This window comes from Vanellus vanellus (genome assembly GCF_965231255.1).
Source record: "Vanellus vanellus genome assembly, chromosome: 1".
In the NCBI taxonomy this organism is placed as follows: domain Eukaryota; kingdom Metazoa; phylum Chordata; class Aves; order Charadriiformes; family Charadriidae; genus Vanellus; species Vanellus vanellus.
The window spans coordinates 58,795,453-58,813,346 of NC_138905.1; the positions used below are offsets into that span (position 1 = coordinate 58,795,453).

General features: G+C 41.0%; 1 protein-coding gene across 1 annotated transcript; it reads left to right on the forward strand.

The window, feature by feature from the left end:
• Nucleotides 1-4,214: 4,214 nt before the first annotated feature.
• PVALB (parvalbumin) lies at nucleotides 4,215-12,603 on the forward strand (the record flags this gene model as incomplete). Its single annotated transcript, XM_082484798.1, is given in 5 exon segments — nucleotides 4,215-4,242; nucleotides 4,245-4,346; nucleotides 6,314-6,446; nucleotides 6,855-6,964; nucleotides 12,386-12,603. Coding segments are annotated over 5 exon segments (402 nt in total). The 3' UTR covers nucleotides 12,415-12,603.
• Nucleotides 12,604-17,894: the final 5,291 nt, after the last annotated feature.

The window sequence follows — 17,894 nt, forward strand, 5'->3', positions numbered from 1 at the left end:
GGGCTAAAGAGTGGAAAAGAAAAACTGTCTTCGCATTCACGCACTCTGATGGGGAGGCTGCATCTTCGTATTCCCTTCCTTCAGAGCAGAGTCCCAACTCTCTAACTGAACCTCCTGATTCATCGTGACAGTCCTCCCCGACGCCACCTCCTCCATCTGATGGAAGATGAAGCGCCTATTTGCCCCCAAACAGCTGATTCATACCGCCTGCCTCAACCCTTAACAATAAAATTTCAAGCGGACCGTCAGTTTGCCGAGGTAATAGGTTTTCACAGCCAAGGTAAGGTGAGTGCCAAGGATTATTAATAGTGTTCCTTGATTAGTTAAGGGAAAGATAAATGTGACACTGCTACCAAAATCCCCGAATATCTGATACCAGTGAGGAGTGGGTATCACCTGCTAAAAATAGAAAGAGCAAGCGAGATTATATAAATGGGGTTCCTACCCCGAGTTCCACCTCTTTTTGACCACCTCCATATCTAACACCCTTTTCAACCGTGCTTAGGAGAGATCCAAAAGGTAAGTAGCAAGAAAATGTTCAAACTCCCACAGCAAACGTGGATTCGCTCGCTCCCGGCAGGAACCCAGGACCTTCGCCCGAAGGAACACAGATAAGGGTATCTTCCCTCACTGCGACCCTATCCCCCTTCCCACAAACAAAAGCCTAGAGACAAAGAGGTGCTAATCTTCCAAACACAGAGGAATGGCTTCCCGCAGAGAAGACTGCAAACGAGAAGAAAGGGCTATTAAAAGGAGGAAATAGGTGAACACATTGATGGGGAATGAGGAGAAAAGGAGGGGAGAAAGTGAGAAAATGGAAATAACGAAACAAGGAAGGGAAGGGGAGAAAGTGAAGGAGCACGCGAGGAAGGACTCGGTGAACCGAATTTACTGAAATGCTCAGTCGTGAACCAAAGGCAACCCCTCCACACCTCCAAAACACGTCGCAGAACTGAAATCTCTCTTTATGCACAGACGATTGTAAGCGACGGGATGAAGTTGCTCTCCTTGGTGCGGTCATTAGGAAGACAAAGGAAATGTGTCGCCCTTTTTGCAAAGGACTCCCGGCTTTCTGCTTCAGCTTTTGGCGTGGGGGCTTCTTGATGTTCATGAAATTCTCCTTGAATCGTTTGCTTTTCAGAAGGGTGGTTTGATTTCTACTGAAATTAGTTGATCTTTTTCTTAGTAAGGATATCATCATTCTGGCGCCGGTGGAAGGGGGAGTTGATCTACACGAAAGCTTCTGTGCAGAAAACTTGGAAATCCACGGTGTGGATTTTGCAAATAGTTCGGGCAGGAAAATTGGCAAAATCTCAGAAATAAAGAAAAATGCGTCATTCATCTCGCAGGGATGATGAGAAAAAAGGTGAAGGGTCGAGTGTGAAACTGCCGATTCGTGAAACGCCTTTTATATTAGGATAACATAACAGTTTTGACTAAAGCTCGGCGGCTGAAAGCTTCTAGAAGTTTGGTAGCTGTCTTTAAAAGGATGCACCGCTGAGATTAGGGACGGGCCTCAACCACCATGTTAGTTCCCCACCTGTCGGCTTTGTAAACCTGTATGTCGCTGCTTTCACTTTTCTGGCCATGGACGGTACCGGCCTCTCGACTCCTGAGCAGGGGACGGGAAACTGGGGGGGGTGGGGGGGTGGGGGGGACGACGACGACGTTATTTACTCTCTACAAACGGCTCCACCTGATCTGAAGCCTCGTTTTTCTGGCACCTCTCACTTTTCGCCGTCACAGCATGATTAGGCCGTAGCGGCCTGACGGATCCGATGACGGGGAAAAGCTTCGCGCATCGTTGGGGATGCGGCGGGAGCTGCTGGGCTGCCGTCCCCGGGACACGGGAGAGGAATGCGGGCTCCGACGCCGGGTTGCGATCGCGCCTCCGAGCTGGTTTTGCTTGGCATGGGGCTAGTTAAGCTGCTCGGCGTGTGCCAAGCACGGCGGGCAGCGCTGCTCATCGCCTCTGCCAGCTACCGGCTTGAGTTACCTCCGAGGGCAGCCCTCCAAAATGTGCTCTGCCTTGTCAGCAGAGCCGGGCTGACACCGAAACACGAGTCACCCGCCAGGAGAGCATCTTCACTGGCGGATGGTCGGGAGCGTTGCCGTTTGTGGGGACTCCTAAAAGGAGGCTCTGTGGCTCCAAGGACGAGGAAAACTCAGCAACGGGTTTGCGAAAGGTTCGTAAGAAAGGAAAGAAACCGTGGAGCCTGGGGCCCAGCTCCTTTGCAGACCGCACCGGTGCCGAGCGGAGCAAAGCAGGGAGGCGGACAGCCATGTCGCATCAGGCCGGAGGCGTCTGCACTGGGAAGCAGGAGGGACCAGGGTCCCTCTCTTCCATCAGTTAAGGAAAAGTGAAGGGACGCCAATTACAGAAGCTCATGCGCATCGATTTCTTTTGTAAATAGCTGTATATTGATGGGTCTACATTTAACCTAAGAGTAAAACAGACTAAGGATTGGTTTTTAACCTGTGCTACACGAGGCTTTTTCAACTCCGTTCTCCAAGCTGTACCTCGCAAGAGACCCGAGTAACCCGGACACTGTCTTCACTTTCACCTCCCAGCGCCCAAACAAGGGGGGCAGCTGAGCGACAACTACCCGTGCGGGGAAGGTGCGTGGAGCCCTTCTGCGGGACCGCAGCTTATCTCGGGTCAGCATCCGAGCGCGTAGCTCCTCTCCCTCTCCGTCAGGGAAAAGATGCGTTTAGCCTGGAGAGAGGGACTCGGCTCCCCCCCATCCGTCTCCTTGTTTGTCCTTGGAGAAAACCAAGCCACTCTTGTATCTCAGGAAATACACGGAAACGGCGAAGGGAAAGTTCCAACGAGAGAAAAACGACAGTCCCACCCACAGCGAAGAGTCGCTATTTAAAAAAGAAAAGGGGGGGAAAAAAAGGGGGACCCCAATGTCACCTCCTCCTCCGTCCTTCTGCGCTCGGTGGCATGCTAATGACTCACCCATTATAGCTCAACTTGGGCCGCCGAGAAAAGGATGTGGGCTCGTACTTTCAAAAGCGCCGAGGAATTACGGATGGAACGACCCGAGTTTTTGCAGCAACCGCCTCCTTTTCCAGGCCGCCCTCTCACCGTCCCGTTCAGGACAAGGGTGCAACTGCGTCAGCGGGACCGGGCTGTACCCGCTGGTGGCAGCGTGGGGACCTCGCTGCCACCGCTCTGCCCTCCCCCGTCTGTCCTGAAGCAGAGATGCCAACGCTCCTGCAGAGATCTGCCCTACTACTGGGCCCTAACCTTGGCTATCTCAGCCTAATGGCTCCCGCCCAAGCTCTGAGAACGACCTGGACTACTTGCCATATGGGCACCGTTTCTTGGAGGAAAAAAAAAAAACACAAACAAACAAACAAAACCAACCCTAGAAAACACATTACAATTCCTAAATCTTTTTTTTTTTTTTTTTTTTTTTTTTTCTGGCGGGGGGGCGGCGATGTCGGGAAGTGCCCGATCCCGCCTGAGAAGCCCACCACTGCACAGGAGCTCCGCACGAGCGTGTTGTCACCTCGCATCTCGTCTCACCATATCATATCGCGGAAGATTCTGCAGCATATTGTGCATTACAAACGGGATCTGTAGGATTCGCGGGGATGTGATAATTAATTCAGCGAGGATGATGCTTAATATGGACTGGCCCGCAAGAAACGAGGTCTAAAAGGAATATGTGTGTGAAGGGGAGGGGGAAGGGAGAAGGGGGAGATGTTTAAAGTGTTTGAACGATAAGGCAAATGTTCAAAAGCTACATTACATTTGCTTCCCGACCTCAAGAGCAGCTTGAAGCTTGGCATATGCTGCAGTTCCTTACTCATCACCGAATATTACTGGTAAAGCTCGTCCCGACTGACTAAAGGAAAAGGCTCTGCTCTGCACCACTAGCTCTTCCACCGCACCCGAGAACTTGACCTTGGCACAACTCTTTCTCCAGCCGGTATCACGACAGACTCTGGCGCTGCTTCAGTAAGGCTTAGGCTCCAACCTTCCAAGGGAGCGACCCCCACTCGCGTCCTCCCCCACCCCGGTCCCCGCAAAAGGCATCCCCGTCCCCTCTCTTTAGCCGAACCCTCGCGTCTGTGGACTACTTGGTGCTCTGCGAACTGGAGAGCGACAGCCCGTGGCACTTATCCACGCAGAGCTATATAGCTGGCACGGCTCCAGCCTTTCCCGGTGTGCCATCCCCACACAGCACTGCAGCTTTGGTCATATGAGCAGAAATGATGAGAAAAGCACTTTTTAATCTTTTCGCACTTGCTTCCCTGTTCAAACAGTTGCAGGATGGCTATGACTGACGTGCTCAGCGCTGAGGATATCAAGAAGGCTGTGGGAGCCTTTTCAGGTGAGTACTTTTTTTTTTCCCCCCTCATTATTTTACCCTCTTTCGTCTCTTCAGCTAAGGATGGCAGTGCGTTTATTTCAACTCAGGGAAGATTCTATGATCCAGCAAGACAAAATATCAAATGAGGATGCGTTTTCAGAAGTGCAGTGAAAGCGTGACAGGTTTATCAAGTGCAGGGCTGCATCCTCAGCAAAGTTGCTCTGCACATTACAGAGGGGAAATACTTATCTTAAAGGAAGGCAAGCAGTAACTGCGGACAGACTTTGCTTTTACCGAGAGGATACTTTCAAAGGGAACAAAACCCTCGGCGAACCAGGGTGGATTATATCTTCATGTGGGATAGGGAAGTCAACCGTGGATGCCGGCAGCTTCCCACTCACCCCTGAAATTCAGTTTCAGGTATTACAGAACTACCGTTTATCGTTTCAAAGAGATAAGAAACCGCTCTTTTCTTACTTCCGATGCGGAATCCCCGGGTGGGCTTTGCTTTTCGGGACGGAGCAGAAGGCAAGAGTAGAGCAAGCGGGCGCACTGCTCGACTGCAGAAGCTTTCTGCAGGACGAATGGCTGCAGCGGTCCACACTCCCCTCTCGGTCTCCTCCGTGTTTCAGATACTCCCTACCTCTCTAATTCATCGCGACCCCCAAACTAACAGCAAATCCTCTTCGCGCTATTCAGGCAGTTAACGTTCCCAAGGAAACGCCAGAAATGGTGCTGCGGGATGCACAGGTTATTTTTCCCCCCAAACTACCTGGCTGATCGCACCACCCAGGAGAGCAGTCTCTTTCTGTCCTGCTCTGTGCGGTGACCTTCCCGCACAGACAGAAGCGCAAAACCCGCTGAGCCCGAAAAACTCAGCAGCCGGAGAGTCGGAGGTATCAACAAACTGCTTTGCTCCATCTAGCAGCTGTTTTTCTCATTAGCTTCCATTGTTCTGGGGTCTGCTCCAAGTCCCGGAGCAGATGCAATTAGTGACTAATGACACATCTCAGTCAAGCAGATCCCGAAAGACTGAACCTCCTTAATTTTACGTAATAGAAAAAGCTGCGGCGGGAATAAGGATACATCGGGAAGGGAAGAAAAAAAAAAAGTCCACAGCACGTTTTGGAGGTCACTGTATTGGATTTCTAATCCACACCACAGTCGTTAGGCTACGTGGGTGGGACAAAAGCGGGTGCAGTTAAAGGACAGGAGAGGTGGAGCGGGTAAACTCATTTATCTCAGCTCCGATTTCAAAGGCTCTGGGTTTGTTTTTTTATTTTTTTTTTTATGTTTGTTTGTTTTGGTTTTGTTTTTTTTTTTTTTTATCCCTTCCCAGCGATGGTGCCTCGCAAGGTCTTGCAGGCAGCACACAGTACAGCACTCTCTTGCAGCGTCTGAGCTTACAAACCACGATTGCACATACCTTTAGCGGTCGAAATGCAACACTGATTTCTAGTAAGTCTTCAGGAAAAACGAAACAGAATTGAAACAGCCATGTGCTCGGCGACACTTCTCGTCACTGCCAGGCTTCGCGGTTGAGCAAGAGCGGGTTTTTTTCCAGGGGTGGAAATGTCAAAAAGTGACAGCAATCTAACGGTCAGAGTCCGCTCGCAGACAACTGTTTTAGTGTAAAAGTTCGCAAAAAAACATGTTTAAGGCACTGAAACGAGACCAAGCAGGTTAGACTTCAGCTCCCAACTCTATCACAGACTTCCTGTGTGACCTTGGGCAAGTCTCCATCCTTCTGTAGCTCAGCTCTTCATCTGCAAAACGGAGACACTGCCCCTCTCCCCCTTCGTTTATTTCACTTGGTCTCTGTGAAGCATGGATGAATACAATGCGTGCATCCAGCTCCTACCACGGCTGGGCTCGACTGTGACTCCCAGGGTAGGACACGCAGCAGTACAGAAGAAAACCACGGGTATGCGTTGGTATATGTTTCAATGATTTTTCTAAGCAGTTCTCTGACTTTTCATCTCCTATAGCGGCTGAATCTTTCAACTACAAGAAGTTTTTCGAGATGGTAGGATTGAAAAAGAAGAGCCCAGAGGATGTGAAGAAGGTTTTCCATATTCTTGATAAAGATCGAAGCGGCTTCATCGAAGAGGAAGAATTAAAGTAAGTAAAGATATGTCCTTTCTCAAATAACCTCGTCTTAAGAGTCTAATTTCCTGTTTTCTTTTTTACAAGACTCTAGATAATAGCACACAATTCAATCTCTTGACTATTATTTGAGTGCAATAATCAGTTGTTTGCCGATTATATGATCTAAGGTGTGTTGGAAGTAGCTAGCTGTAGCTTTTATGGCAGGGCCCTGAAACACATGAATGATCGATACCCTACAGATAATTCTTCAGTGAAATGCAGTTTCAGAGTAAAGCACTCCCTCTGAAAGTTAAAGAAGGTCAATAACAGAAGATACAACCCTGGATTCCAACGCACATGTCAAAACAGTGGTACAAATGCATAGAAAGTGAAACTTTCTGGGAAAAAAAACTTTCCTTTTTTTCCATGCCTCTTCTTTAGGTTTGTACTGAAGGGTTTTACCCCAGATGGAAGAGACCTATCAGACAAAGAAACGAAGGCTCTTCTGGCTGCTGGAGATAAGGACGGTGATGGCAAAATTGGTGCTGATGGTATGTGATTAGAGGAGTAAACTTTGACAGTAACTATCGAATATTACACTTACATACAAGAACTGAGGAAATCTAGGAATCACTGGGGGGTGTGACCTTCTGAAGGACACAATTTGGATTTAATGAAAGGCCAAGTCCTGCTACATTTACCATACCTTGCTTGCAGGCTTTAGGGGAAACATGAGCCAAGTTCTGACACTAGAGGGGGCAAGAGAATGTACTACCGAGATGTAGTTAAGGCACACTACAGCACACGACTAAGTACAGATCCAACTTCAATTAGTTTAATTTTTCTGTTGATTTCAGTGGAGTGAGGATCAGGACAATGACAGTTCAAAGACCCGGGCTTGACTATAGAACTTAGAAAAGAGAAAGAAAAAAAGCTCAGTACCAGCATTTCTGCTTGATGATTAGTAAATCGGAAAGCAATGCATGACTTGGGAAAGCAATGCTCTTAGAATTCAAAGTACAGTCAGTCTGCTACAGAATTTCTATGCAATAACTGTCTATCCAGCTTTTGCTAGTGTTTATGTGGGTCTTCACAGCTAAGAAAGCTTGTCACTCCCTTTTACTAAACATGAGAATTACAAGAAAAGAACAACTCTTCCTCTCACAGCATTGCTTAAAAAATTACCGCTGTTTTCTATTCCCCCTTGCAATGAATCAAATTAACCCACATCCAACATTTCTCCTTTCTCCTCTTTCTTCTGTATCCCTGAACTACATTGGAACAGACATGATGAAATGCATCTCTGAATTAAATCTTTCCTCATTGGAGGAGATAGTAGCAGAGGTTTGTGGTCAGCGTACTAAATCATCTAGACAGCAGGCAATTGCTAAGTTGTCACCATATTGACAAGCCATATGATAGGCTGAAATCTAAAAAAAAAAAAAATCTAAAAAACTTCCCATCTCTCTGTGTTACCTGACCTCTGGGATTTATAAAATATGTTGTCTCCAACTAAAAAACCATTAAAAAAGGAATAAAAAGCAAAATAAGGTTGGCTAACATAGTATCCCAGTTTAGAAGCTGAAAAAATGACATACAAAATCACCCACTGACATATTAGTCAGCTGATATATTAGCAAAACTACTTGTCCATAGCACACTGGTGTCTCAGTGACTATGATCCTGTTTCTAGACTAAAGCCTTTGACTTTCTTAAATCATTACTATATTACAGTTGCAGAGGAGTAATTGTGAAGCATCTAGGGGAAGTTCCTGCTGAACTTCAGCAGCGCTACTGAACCCAAGGAGTGTGTCATTATTTGACATTCAATATGCTTTATTATACTGGTCCTCCTTATTCCCATTAAAATTAGTGGCAGTGGTACTAAAAGTCAGTGGGCAAGATTTTCAGAAGAAAACTTGATTCAGGTAAGTAAGCTTACAGCTGATCCACCAACCTCACATCAGATACATTTTCAGTTATTCCTGGAAATGCAGTACAAAAGCAAATGCAAAACAAAAGCAGTACCAACTGGAATAAGAGAACCATATTGCAGAATGATTTTGGCTTATACAAGAGGATATAGCATTAACTTTTTTATTTAAGATTGATTTATTTAAGATTGACCATAACTTCTTTTTAAAGTTGAAACAATGCCCGAAAGCCAGTACATTGTAACAAAGCAATACGAAACACTGCTTCTTATCTCTTTCTTCTGTAACTTTTACCCATCCTTAACTTTGAACTGGAATTACTCTGAACTTATACACGATGATGAGAAGAGAATGAAGTGCCTTTTTCTTCTGCTTCTTCTGGTCATACCCCTAGTATATAACATTATCTGTTTCTTTTCCATTTCTTAAATATGACTCCAACAGCAAACTGTTACACTGGAAAGGCTCGAAATACATGCTAAGTTAACAGCTGGGACTATGACCAAAGGATGAAGATGACAGATACTTTCCAGCTTTTCCTTTGGTTTATAAATCCAATTCCAGACTACAACTACCTATGTAAATAAAATGTGAAGTCATGAATGTACATCACATTCATATTCAGTATTGCAATCCTATATTTCTGTTGCAAACCATTTGTTTGTTTCCCTATAATTGAATTGTCAGGCCTCACTTTTACCCCTTGTTTCAAACATCAGCTTCGTACATCACTAAATGATCAGAAATATGCAGCCTTTCACAGGGGTTAATGTTAATTCGCTATACAGTCCTTGAATGCTGTCCCTCAGGAGTCCATAGCAGTTGTAAGAACTGATCTTCACGGATTTTTAACACCACAGAGCCATCTTTCTCAGACATATAATCACAAACGTTAGTCCCAACCTAATCAGCCTTCTTCCAGTTAGAGACCTCACATTACAGATTTTCTCTTAGGTCTCCTGCTTTAAACCTTTTATCATTCCTGCAAGACTGTTTAGCTCAAAAATAGTTCCGCTAGCTTACTTCTTGACTGATCAAGATTTGTAATTTGTGGCTGACCTGCCAGTTTCAAACAGCTGAAAATTTTCAGCCTGTTCATGCAAGACATGATCATCTTCTGTGTGATGTTGAGCTCCCTCCATCTTCCGCTGATGTGAACAGAAGATGACGAATTGGAAAAAATTGCAGGCCAAGGCCAGGTTACCTAATAAAACTACAAACATTAGCTTCCAGATTGGATTGGGAACCACTCTGTCAGCTTCAGGAGAACATTTATAAGAAAGAGGAGAATAGAAAAATGAAGATTTCTGCTCATAAAGTTTTTTTACTCCATTTTGTGTATTAGCACTGGACATGCACATCGTGACCTTCAGTTTCTTGATATTAATAGACTTGAGAAAGTACATAGAGAATTTAAAGTTCATGCACTGTAGACAGAACAAATCCAAATTCTTATCCCAGTAAATCAAAATATTTTCCTTGATACAGCTCAGCTTCTGCAGGTATTTTGAAATATTTCACTTATTTTCTTTAAACATTGTAAAAATGAGACATCAAGCATTCAAAATTACAGCTGATAAGTCATGACCTTGCCACCAGTAAAAGTCAAGACAAAAAAGAAAATTCTTTTGGAAGTCCTTTTTTTCTTATCCCTCTTTGTGCTCTTGTATCTTCTAAAATAAATTAGTGTAAGTCATTACTTATGAAGTTTCCTAAACAGATTTGCTATTGTATGGATAATGTAAAAAACACAATCTGATGAGAGAAATCATTAGTCTCAACATGTCCTCTGTAATTATATCTGTCATTTCAGTAAAATACTACAGGGTATGCATTAGACTGCTATAAACTACTAAACTATACTGAACACAGTGAAACAATCCTCTCCTTTTAAGTCAGAGCTTTGACACAAGACAGCTAGTAAATTGTTTTACATGACAAAATAGTCTAAATCCTTTTAATTTGTGCAAAGACAGATATAACTTTGTTTGTAAGGAGAACTACGACTGGAAAAGAGGATGTAGTCAATCACAAGGATTCTCTCGTTAACAGGCCAGTCAGAGGCAATAAACATTTACAAGAATGACCAACAGGCAGGGGGTAATATACTGTGCCTTATCACAGAAGTTTTGCATATATGAATACACTTTGTAACAGTACCTCCACAAGCCACCTGCGGTTTTGCTAACTGTCATAGGAAAATAAATAGTGAACCAGTTTACAAGGGTATTCACCTGGAACATCTTTGAAGTATTTAAAATACATTGAAAATCCTGGAAAAAAAGTATAAAACACATAACAATTATTCACAACAGAGTATTTTATGGTTTGCTGGCTATCAGAAAGTACCCATGAAATATATTGCCACTAAGTGATAATATCACTATCATAATGCATTATAGAAAATATTTGGCTGCAAGTCTGAATAACCTTTTCTAAGTATATTCCATAGACATAAATTATTATAGAAAGGATTACATTTAGCTGTAGCAAGTATGATGATTTGTTCTAATAGAATATGTATAGTTAGTTTTCCATTTTGGAAAGGTTTCATCCATTGCAGTTCATGTTTCTCTCTGCAGGATTTGTTCACACAGCGATTTAATAATCATAGCTTTTTTCAGTTTTTGTCCAGAACAGTCTGGGTTTTTATCACAAGTACTTTATGCTATCTCTTAAATTCAGTTTGCAATACTTTCAGTCTAGGTACCCACCATGTACAGGATTTATACACATTTTGTGTTAAGTAATCTGCATAACTAATCCTAATTTGGATTTACATCTTTCAAAATGATGGATACATTTAGATTTAATTTAAACCCTCTGACACTTTTATTTCTCAGTCTGGTTTGTCAGTGTTTGGCAACATGGTTTTTTTGGACACGTCATCAAAAGTGCTATCTGTTTGTACACACCAGTCAGTAAAGATCTCACTTGTTAAGAGTTCAGCATTTTTCAACTGAACATTAGAATGTTCTTTAAAATGCCTAATTTTCATCTTCTATCTTTTTTTAGTTGCAAGACATTACTCTTCATTATGGCAAACTTCAATAATTTTCCCCTCAGCCTTTACAGATGACTGCCTCCCCTATTTGTCATTTTCCTCTCAGCTGATTATGTTAAACCTATAAACCGCTCTCTCTGTATACCCTCTAATCCCTTTATCATCTTTGTTGCCCTTCTTGGGATTCCCTCCAGTCTATCATTTTTAACGCTCCAAGGCACACACAACTGTGCAAGGTATTCCCAAGTGTAACTATTCCAAGGTTAGATGGAGTTAGCAATTATAACCTCCTTGGGTAATACAGTATTCAGAGTGTAGTATGCCAGGCAGCTATTCACTGGGATACAAACATGACTTTTCCATGCTTTATCACCCTGCTGAAAGGCATTATATATACACCAAAGCATAAAATAACCCCAAACTGCAGATAGATAAATGTATGTAAATATTATGGATGTTAACACTAATAAACACCACTGGGTAAAATCTTGGCCCTCTTACATCACAGGAATTTTTCTCCTTATCACCAACTATGTAGGTTTGTGTCAGCCTTCTGGTTTTGTAATCTGTCATTTTCAGTCAATTTGCCATTACACAATTGAGTTTAAATGGAATATATTTATAATATAGGGACACAAATACTCTGAAAGAGTCATTAATAAGTCTCTTTGCCAAACTCTGATACAAAGGAAATATATCTCACTGCAAAATTAAATTTCTCATTCTTGCCTTCATCCCATTGAGATTTACAAAGGAATAACAGGGAACTAATCAAGTTCTTCAGATTAATAGCAGTGGACAGACTTGACAGTCTGGCATGTATAACATATCTCCCTTACCCTCAAATAATCCTTTCATTTCACTGTAAGATTTCCCAAGTCATACTTTCCCCTTAATTAACTTGGATTTCTTTGTTCTTCTGTTATTGTGATGTTTCTGCTACACCAGTGACTCTGTAATCGTTGTAATATGCTCCCTCCTTCTTGACATTTTCTTTTTTTAATTTTTTTTTTTTTAATTTTTCCCTTTTCCAGAATTTGCAACTCTGGTGGCTGAATCATAAAGGCTTTGACCAATGCAAACCTTTCACCCATCCTTCACTGCCCAATTCCAACCACCTCCTGCTGACTGCTTTGGCTCCTGTTCTATTTATTTATGTTATTTTATACTCCAGCTCTGTTCTCTGCAGTCCCGCAACTCTGTAATTGTGCTGAAAGACACTGTTAAAATAATAAAGGTCACATCAATCTGGGCTTTATTCTCTCTCACTATAACTTGTTTCTTATGTTACGTAGGCTTGGCACACGCTGAGAGAAAATTTTACTCTTTTTTGCTGACATCCCTGCTGCTTTATCCTTTGCTAGGGTAAAGTGGGAAGAAATTTAAAAAATTATTTGCGATAAAACATTCATAGAATGAGTCATTCAGTCCAAGTTCTGAACTGTGGCAAAACTGACTGCATTATTTTTAAGCCATCCCTGCTAAATGGATGCATAGTCATAGCTTGGAAAATCTCTAGTGATGGCAATTACCCAACTTCATTTGGCAGTTTGTTCTTTTGACTTAATCAGTGTTATAGCTAAAAAGTATTTCCTAATATTTAACCTACATCTCCCCTGATGCATTTTGGTGATCAGTAAATTGATACTTGTCTGTATTATTTGATAAATTTGCCTGGTGCAGGGGGATTTTTGGATAAAAGGTTTGACAGGAATATCAGTTGGTGCCAATCATGCATGGGGATAGCTTCGTAAACTATTAAAAAGCAGTCACTTCTGAAAAACAGGATATGTTTACCAGCAATGTTACACAACTATCTAGGACAGGAAGAACAGAATACCCACATGAAACAACAGTATGAATTTCAGGAAAGGGGACACCAAGATTCAGGTGTGATGCTACTGTTGACACTCCCACTGTTAATTTAGTGTATCAAAAAATCCCATCAAAAAATTTCTTCTAAAACTTTACCAGAGAAGTTACTATCTTTCTTTGAGTTACATATAGGAAACTGAGACTCAAGCTAAGGAAATGACTAGCCAACAGTAAGCCTATGACAGAACCAAGAGCTAAACACTTGTTTCCCAAATCCTGTTCAGTAACTTTGGCACCAAGGTCATGCTTTTTATCGTTTGTTTTTTTTTTTTTTTTAAAGCAAAGATTAAAGGGGGGAGGAGGGGGAGAAATCACTTTTAGGCAACATCTTCCCCACATCTTAATGGAACATTGATTACTACTGCAATGAAAAGGAAGGATATTTGCCATTTCTGGATTCCAAACTATTCTCTGTAGCAATAATACCTTATTCCATTCAGATTTATTATAACTAGTATAAACAAAAAGATAAGGCTGAAACCCTGTCACCATCACTTTGTACAGAATACCATTGTCTGCCACAGTGATTACTCAATTTTACTCGGGAAGCTGATAAACAGCCCCTAAAGCCATTCTAGATTTTCACTCTGTAGTAACTTGCAAGGAAGACTTTTTGCTGAAGCTGCTGTGCGTTCAAAAGAAATCCTCTGCTTTTGCACAATGTATATACGGATCTGAAGAATGTATTGATTTTTAAGTATTCTAAATAAAGCAAATGAAAATGGATTGCAGTGAAGCAAGACGCGTCATTTACTTTTTCTCGGCAGCTGCTGACCTCAAGTGGCGATAAAGCGTAATTACAAGAGTATACAGGGCTACAGAAAAAATATTAAGAACCCAGCTATTGAAGTATCATGAGTGAAGATCCATGGAATTAGAGAATCGGCATAAAAATCACTGTATAAACAAAGCCCTTTACAGTCTCTATTCTTTGAACCTTCAAGGATTTATATTTTAAAGCTTCACCTGATGGCATGCAAGCTGAAATTTTATCCAGGGCTTTGACAAAAAACAGCACAATAGAACATAGCCAATAATGAGTCTAAAAAATATTTATAGTACGTTATGTGAAATAAAGCAAGTTACAGCAACATTAAGGGGAATATTTTGCTGGCATAAAAGTCTGAAGACCTAAATGATTCCTGTATCAGTCTTTCTTCACATTATTCCCTCAATCACTCCTGAACAAGTAACGCTGAGTGCCTAACTTGGCCTGAAATTTTTCAGCTATATAGTAATGGATAAGATGAAAAGAAATATCCTTTTACTTTCAAACTGAAAAAGTTACGATATGGATGATGCTTTAATGGGTAGAGAGACCTTCAAAATACCATCTTTACTTTTCATGGTGACAGTACCCGATATTCTAAACATGCATTTGGTCAGTTTATTAAATATGCAACTGGAATAGTCAGAAGCCATATAATCAGAATTCTCATGAAACCATTTTTGAACCACTTTTTTTCCTAACTGTAACTTAAAATCAAAGTTCAAGTGTCAATATTTTAAAAAAAAAAAATCAAACACGTGTAATATAAAAAAAAAAAAATCTGCCCAAACCAAAAATCTCTGTTTTATCAATTATCATCAAGCTATTGCTTTTTTTTCACTGCTGGCTCTTCAGTGTTTATCTTAGATTCTTACTTTTCCCACTCAAATTCCTTCAAAGCCTTCACCAAATCTTGAATTGCTCCATTTCCAATTAACAAAAATTTTCAGAATTTTCCTGATAGGTGAAGTTATCTAGTCATGGCTTGAGATGCAGTAAGCATGCAAAATTTTAAGTTACAATAAAATATAAGATAAAACATTATACACGCAATCTATTATTCATTTTCTTATCACTCATTTTAATGTCTTTAAGTCTTTAAGACTTTCACAGAAACTACTGTAAAGACTAAAGAAAGCAGAATTTACTACAAAATTTAATCAGGTTTTCAGCAGAGTGTGGATTATAGTACACTTGACAAATACAAAAATATCCACATTACGCTGCAATGTACCATTTCATGAAGAAAGGTGTTTTAATTTTCACATGCATAAGCAAAGGAGCAAAATTAAGTTTCTCCAAGAAACATTTACCTTACATTTCTTAATTGGCATCTTACATCTTCTTCTTTGTCCTGAATTGTAAGTCTTCCATAATTTTCTCCCCTGTTGTAATACAGTAAAAGTTATGAAAAAAAAACAACTCCAGACATCAGGTTGAAGACAAAATTTTAAATAATCAGTACACATCCTTTCCTTAGATTCACAGCTAATGGTTTATAATGAGACACAATTGGATGAATTAAGATACATAAATTATGTTTACACATATAAAAAACCCCACAACTTGTTCAAATTGGTATTATATATTGCTAGGAAAGAAATACAGCTCAGTCTCAGCTACAACTCAAAAGGAAGAAGAGCCAAATCCTCAAATCATAAACAAACCGTAATTTCCTGACAAATGACATTAGCATTTAATAAAAAGGGTTTGTACCAACGGACCATCTCCAACTCTTAAAATTTCTCAGATCACCATTTACCATTATCAAACTCTTAAACAACAAATTAATAATTGTTTATGCTTTAAGAGTCCTGCCAAGCTTTTAATGGAGTTTCATGGATCAGCAATTTTCCACATGTCTTATTTTGGGAATCAATGGACTGGAGGCCATAACACCTGTTCACTTTGCAGAAGCTGAGCTTGGATTTATATTTACAGTCTATCCACCAGTCCTGAGCTAATCACTGCCTAATGTCCTATGATTGCTTCCACTCTTTGTTCACTTCACAAAGCAAAACTTGCTTGTTTGCTTCTTTTGCCTTCTCGGATTTTGCATTTTTTGGAGGTAAGTAAGGACACTTTTCCCTAGTTTCTGAATATTTTCAAAGATTGGAAATACAGTTCATATTCTCCTTTCTGGTGACACACACATAGTTTTATCAAATCCTCTGTGCTATAGTATCTAAACATTAACAATATTCTGTCGGAAACCGAGTTAATATTGTTATGGAATTAAAAACTGTGGCATTCCACAATATTTGCAACAAGTTATGCCTCAACAAAATATCATCAAATATTATGAAGGTTCATTGCAGACACAAATTAGCTCACAAAATTTTTATTAATGAGCATAAAGCACAAACAAACCTCATTTGACTCTAAAATTCCAGATTGAGATTTAAGTGTCAGTGGATAGAGAACGCATTTTTTTATTTATAAATCAATTGCAACTGAAAGAGAAATTATATGGCATGCATTAACACACCAAAATCCAGCTGCAGTTAAAGCATGTGCTGACATTCTTGTTCTAACACCACGCAGGAACCATGGGTAACAGAGAGACAAGAAAACAGGCTTTAGCATGTGCCAGTGACTAAAATACCTCCTCTAGGTCCCGGTCTCTCTCACTGCTTACACACGCTTGAACCTGAGCACCATCATTCTGAGCAAGTATTTTAGCAGATTCTCTTTTCCAAAGAGACAAACCCTGTAGAAATCCCAACACTCTCTAGAGCTTCAACATTCAAAACAACTTTTCTCTAAACAAGCCAAATGTGTCTAAAGGGGGTTAGCTGTGTGCATGAGAGATCAATTGTCAAAACATTCCCAGACAGTAGGATCTCCTAATGTGGGATAATTACTTCACAAGGAAGGAAGTACATTTCTGGTTACTGCTCTTCTGGTTAATAAAATAACAAATCTTAGCAAAGGTTGATACAGTTTTAAAGACAGAAGTTAATATAAATACAAATATTAGAGTCCCTTCTCCAGCCACCAGAAAAAAACAGAAGGGACTGCATGAGCTACAACAAAAAATGGATAAGAAGATCCAAATAAAAATAGTGGAAGGCACTTAATAAGCCTATGGAACACACAGCTAGAAAAGGTGTTTTTTTCATAAACTCATTTGGTCTTCCACCTAGGAAAATCTAACTGAAAGGATCTTGTCAGTGCTTGAATCAGAATGTCAAAGTCTTATTGCAACAACAGTTTTTAATTCTAGAAGATGCTCACCTGCGCAATTAATGGTTTATGTACAAAAATACAGTTGGTTTCACTGGTGTTACAGTGGTACAACACTGGCATTAACAAATGGACACTTAGGCTTTCTGGGGGTAAGAACGCAGTAACTCTCTGTTAATTCCAACCTTGCCACTACGGCTTCTAGACAGGTCAGAAGAGGCACAGGACCGGAGGTCAAATGCTTAACTGGAGGGACGTGCTTAACTGCTGATTACCGGAGGGAAGGTCCACGGGTTGCTGAAAAGCCAAATTGTTCAGAGACATTTTCAGGTTTTGGAAACATTGCCCGGAAGGATTTTTTTAATTCTCACATTTTAATTGTTAACAAACTCCACCTCCCATATTTTCATAATGCAATACAGTTTAAAAAAATGTATCACTAGAAAGATACAAAAATATACAGGTAATCGCAAATTATCAAGCACTCATTACTGCTTTAATATGAAGAGGAATAAGAATTATGTGGCTGTGTTAATTTTATGTTTCCTTCTGCAGATGAATGAAGATTTTCTGTCTTAAAACATTTGCATTCCCCCCCCCCCCCAAAGTAATTTCCCATTTTGCTGGATACAGCACAATTGCATCTACTCTTTCAGCTGCAATGTGTTGTTGAAATTAAGCTATTGCCCAGCACCTGCTCTTAGTCAGACAGC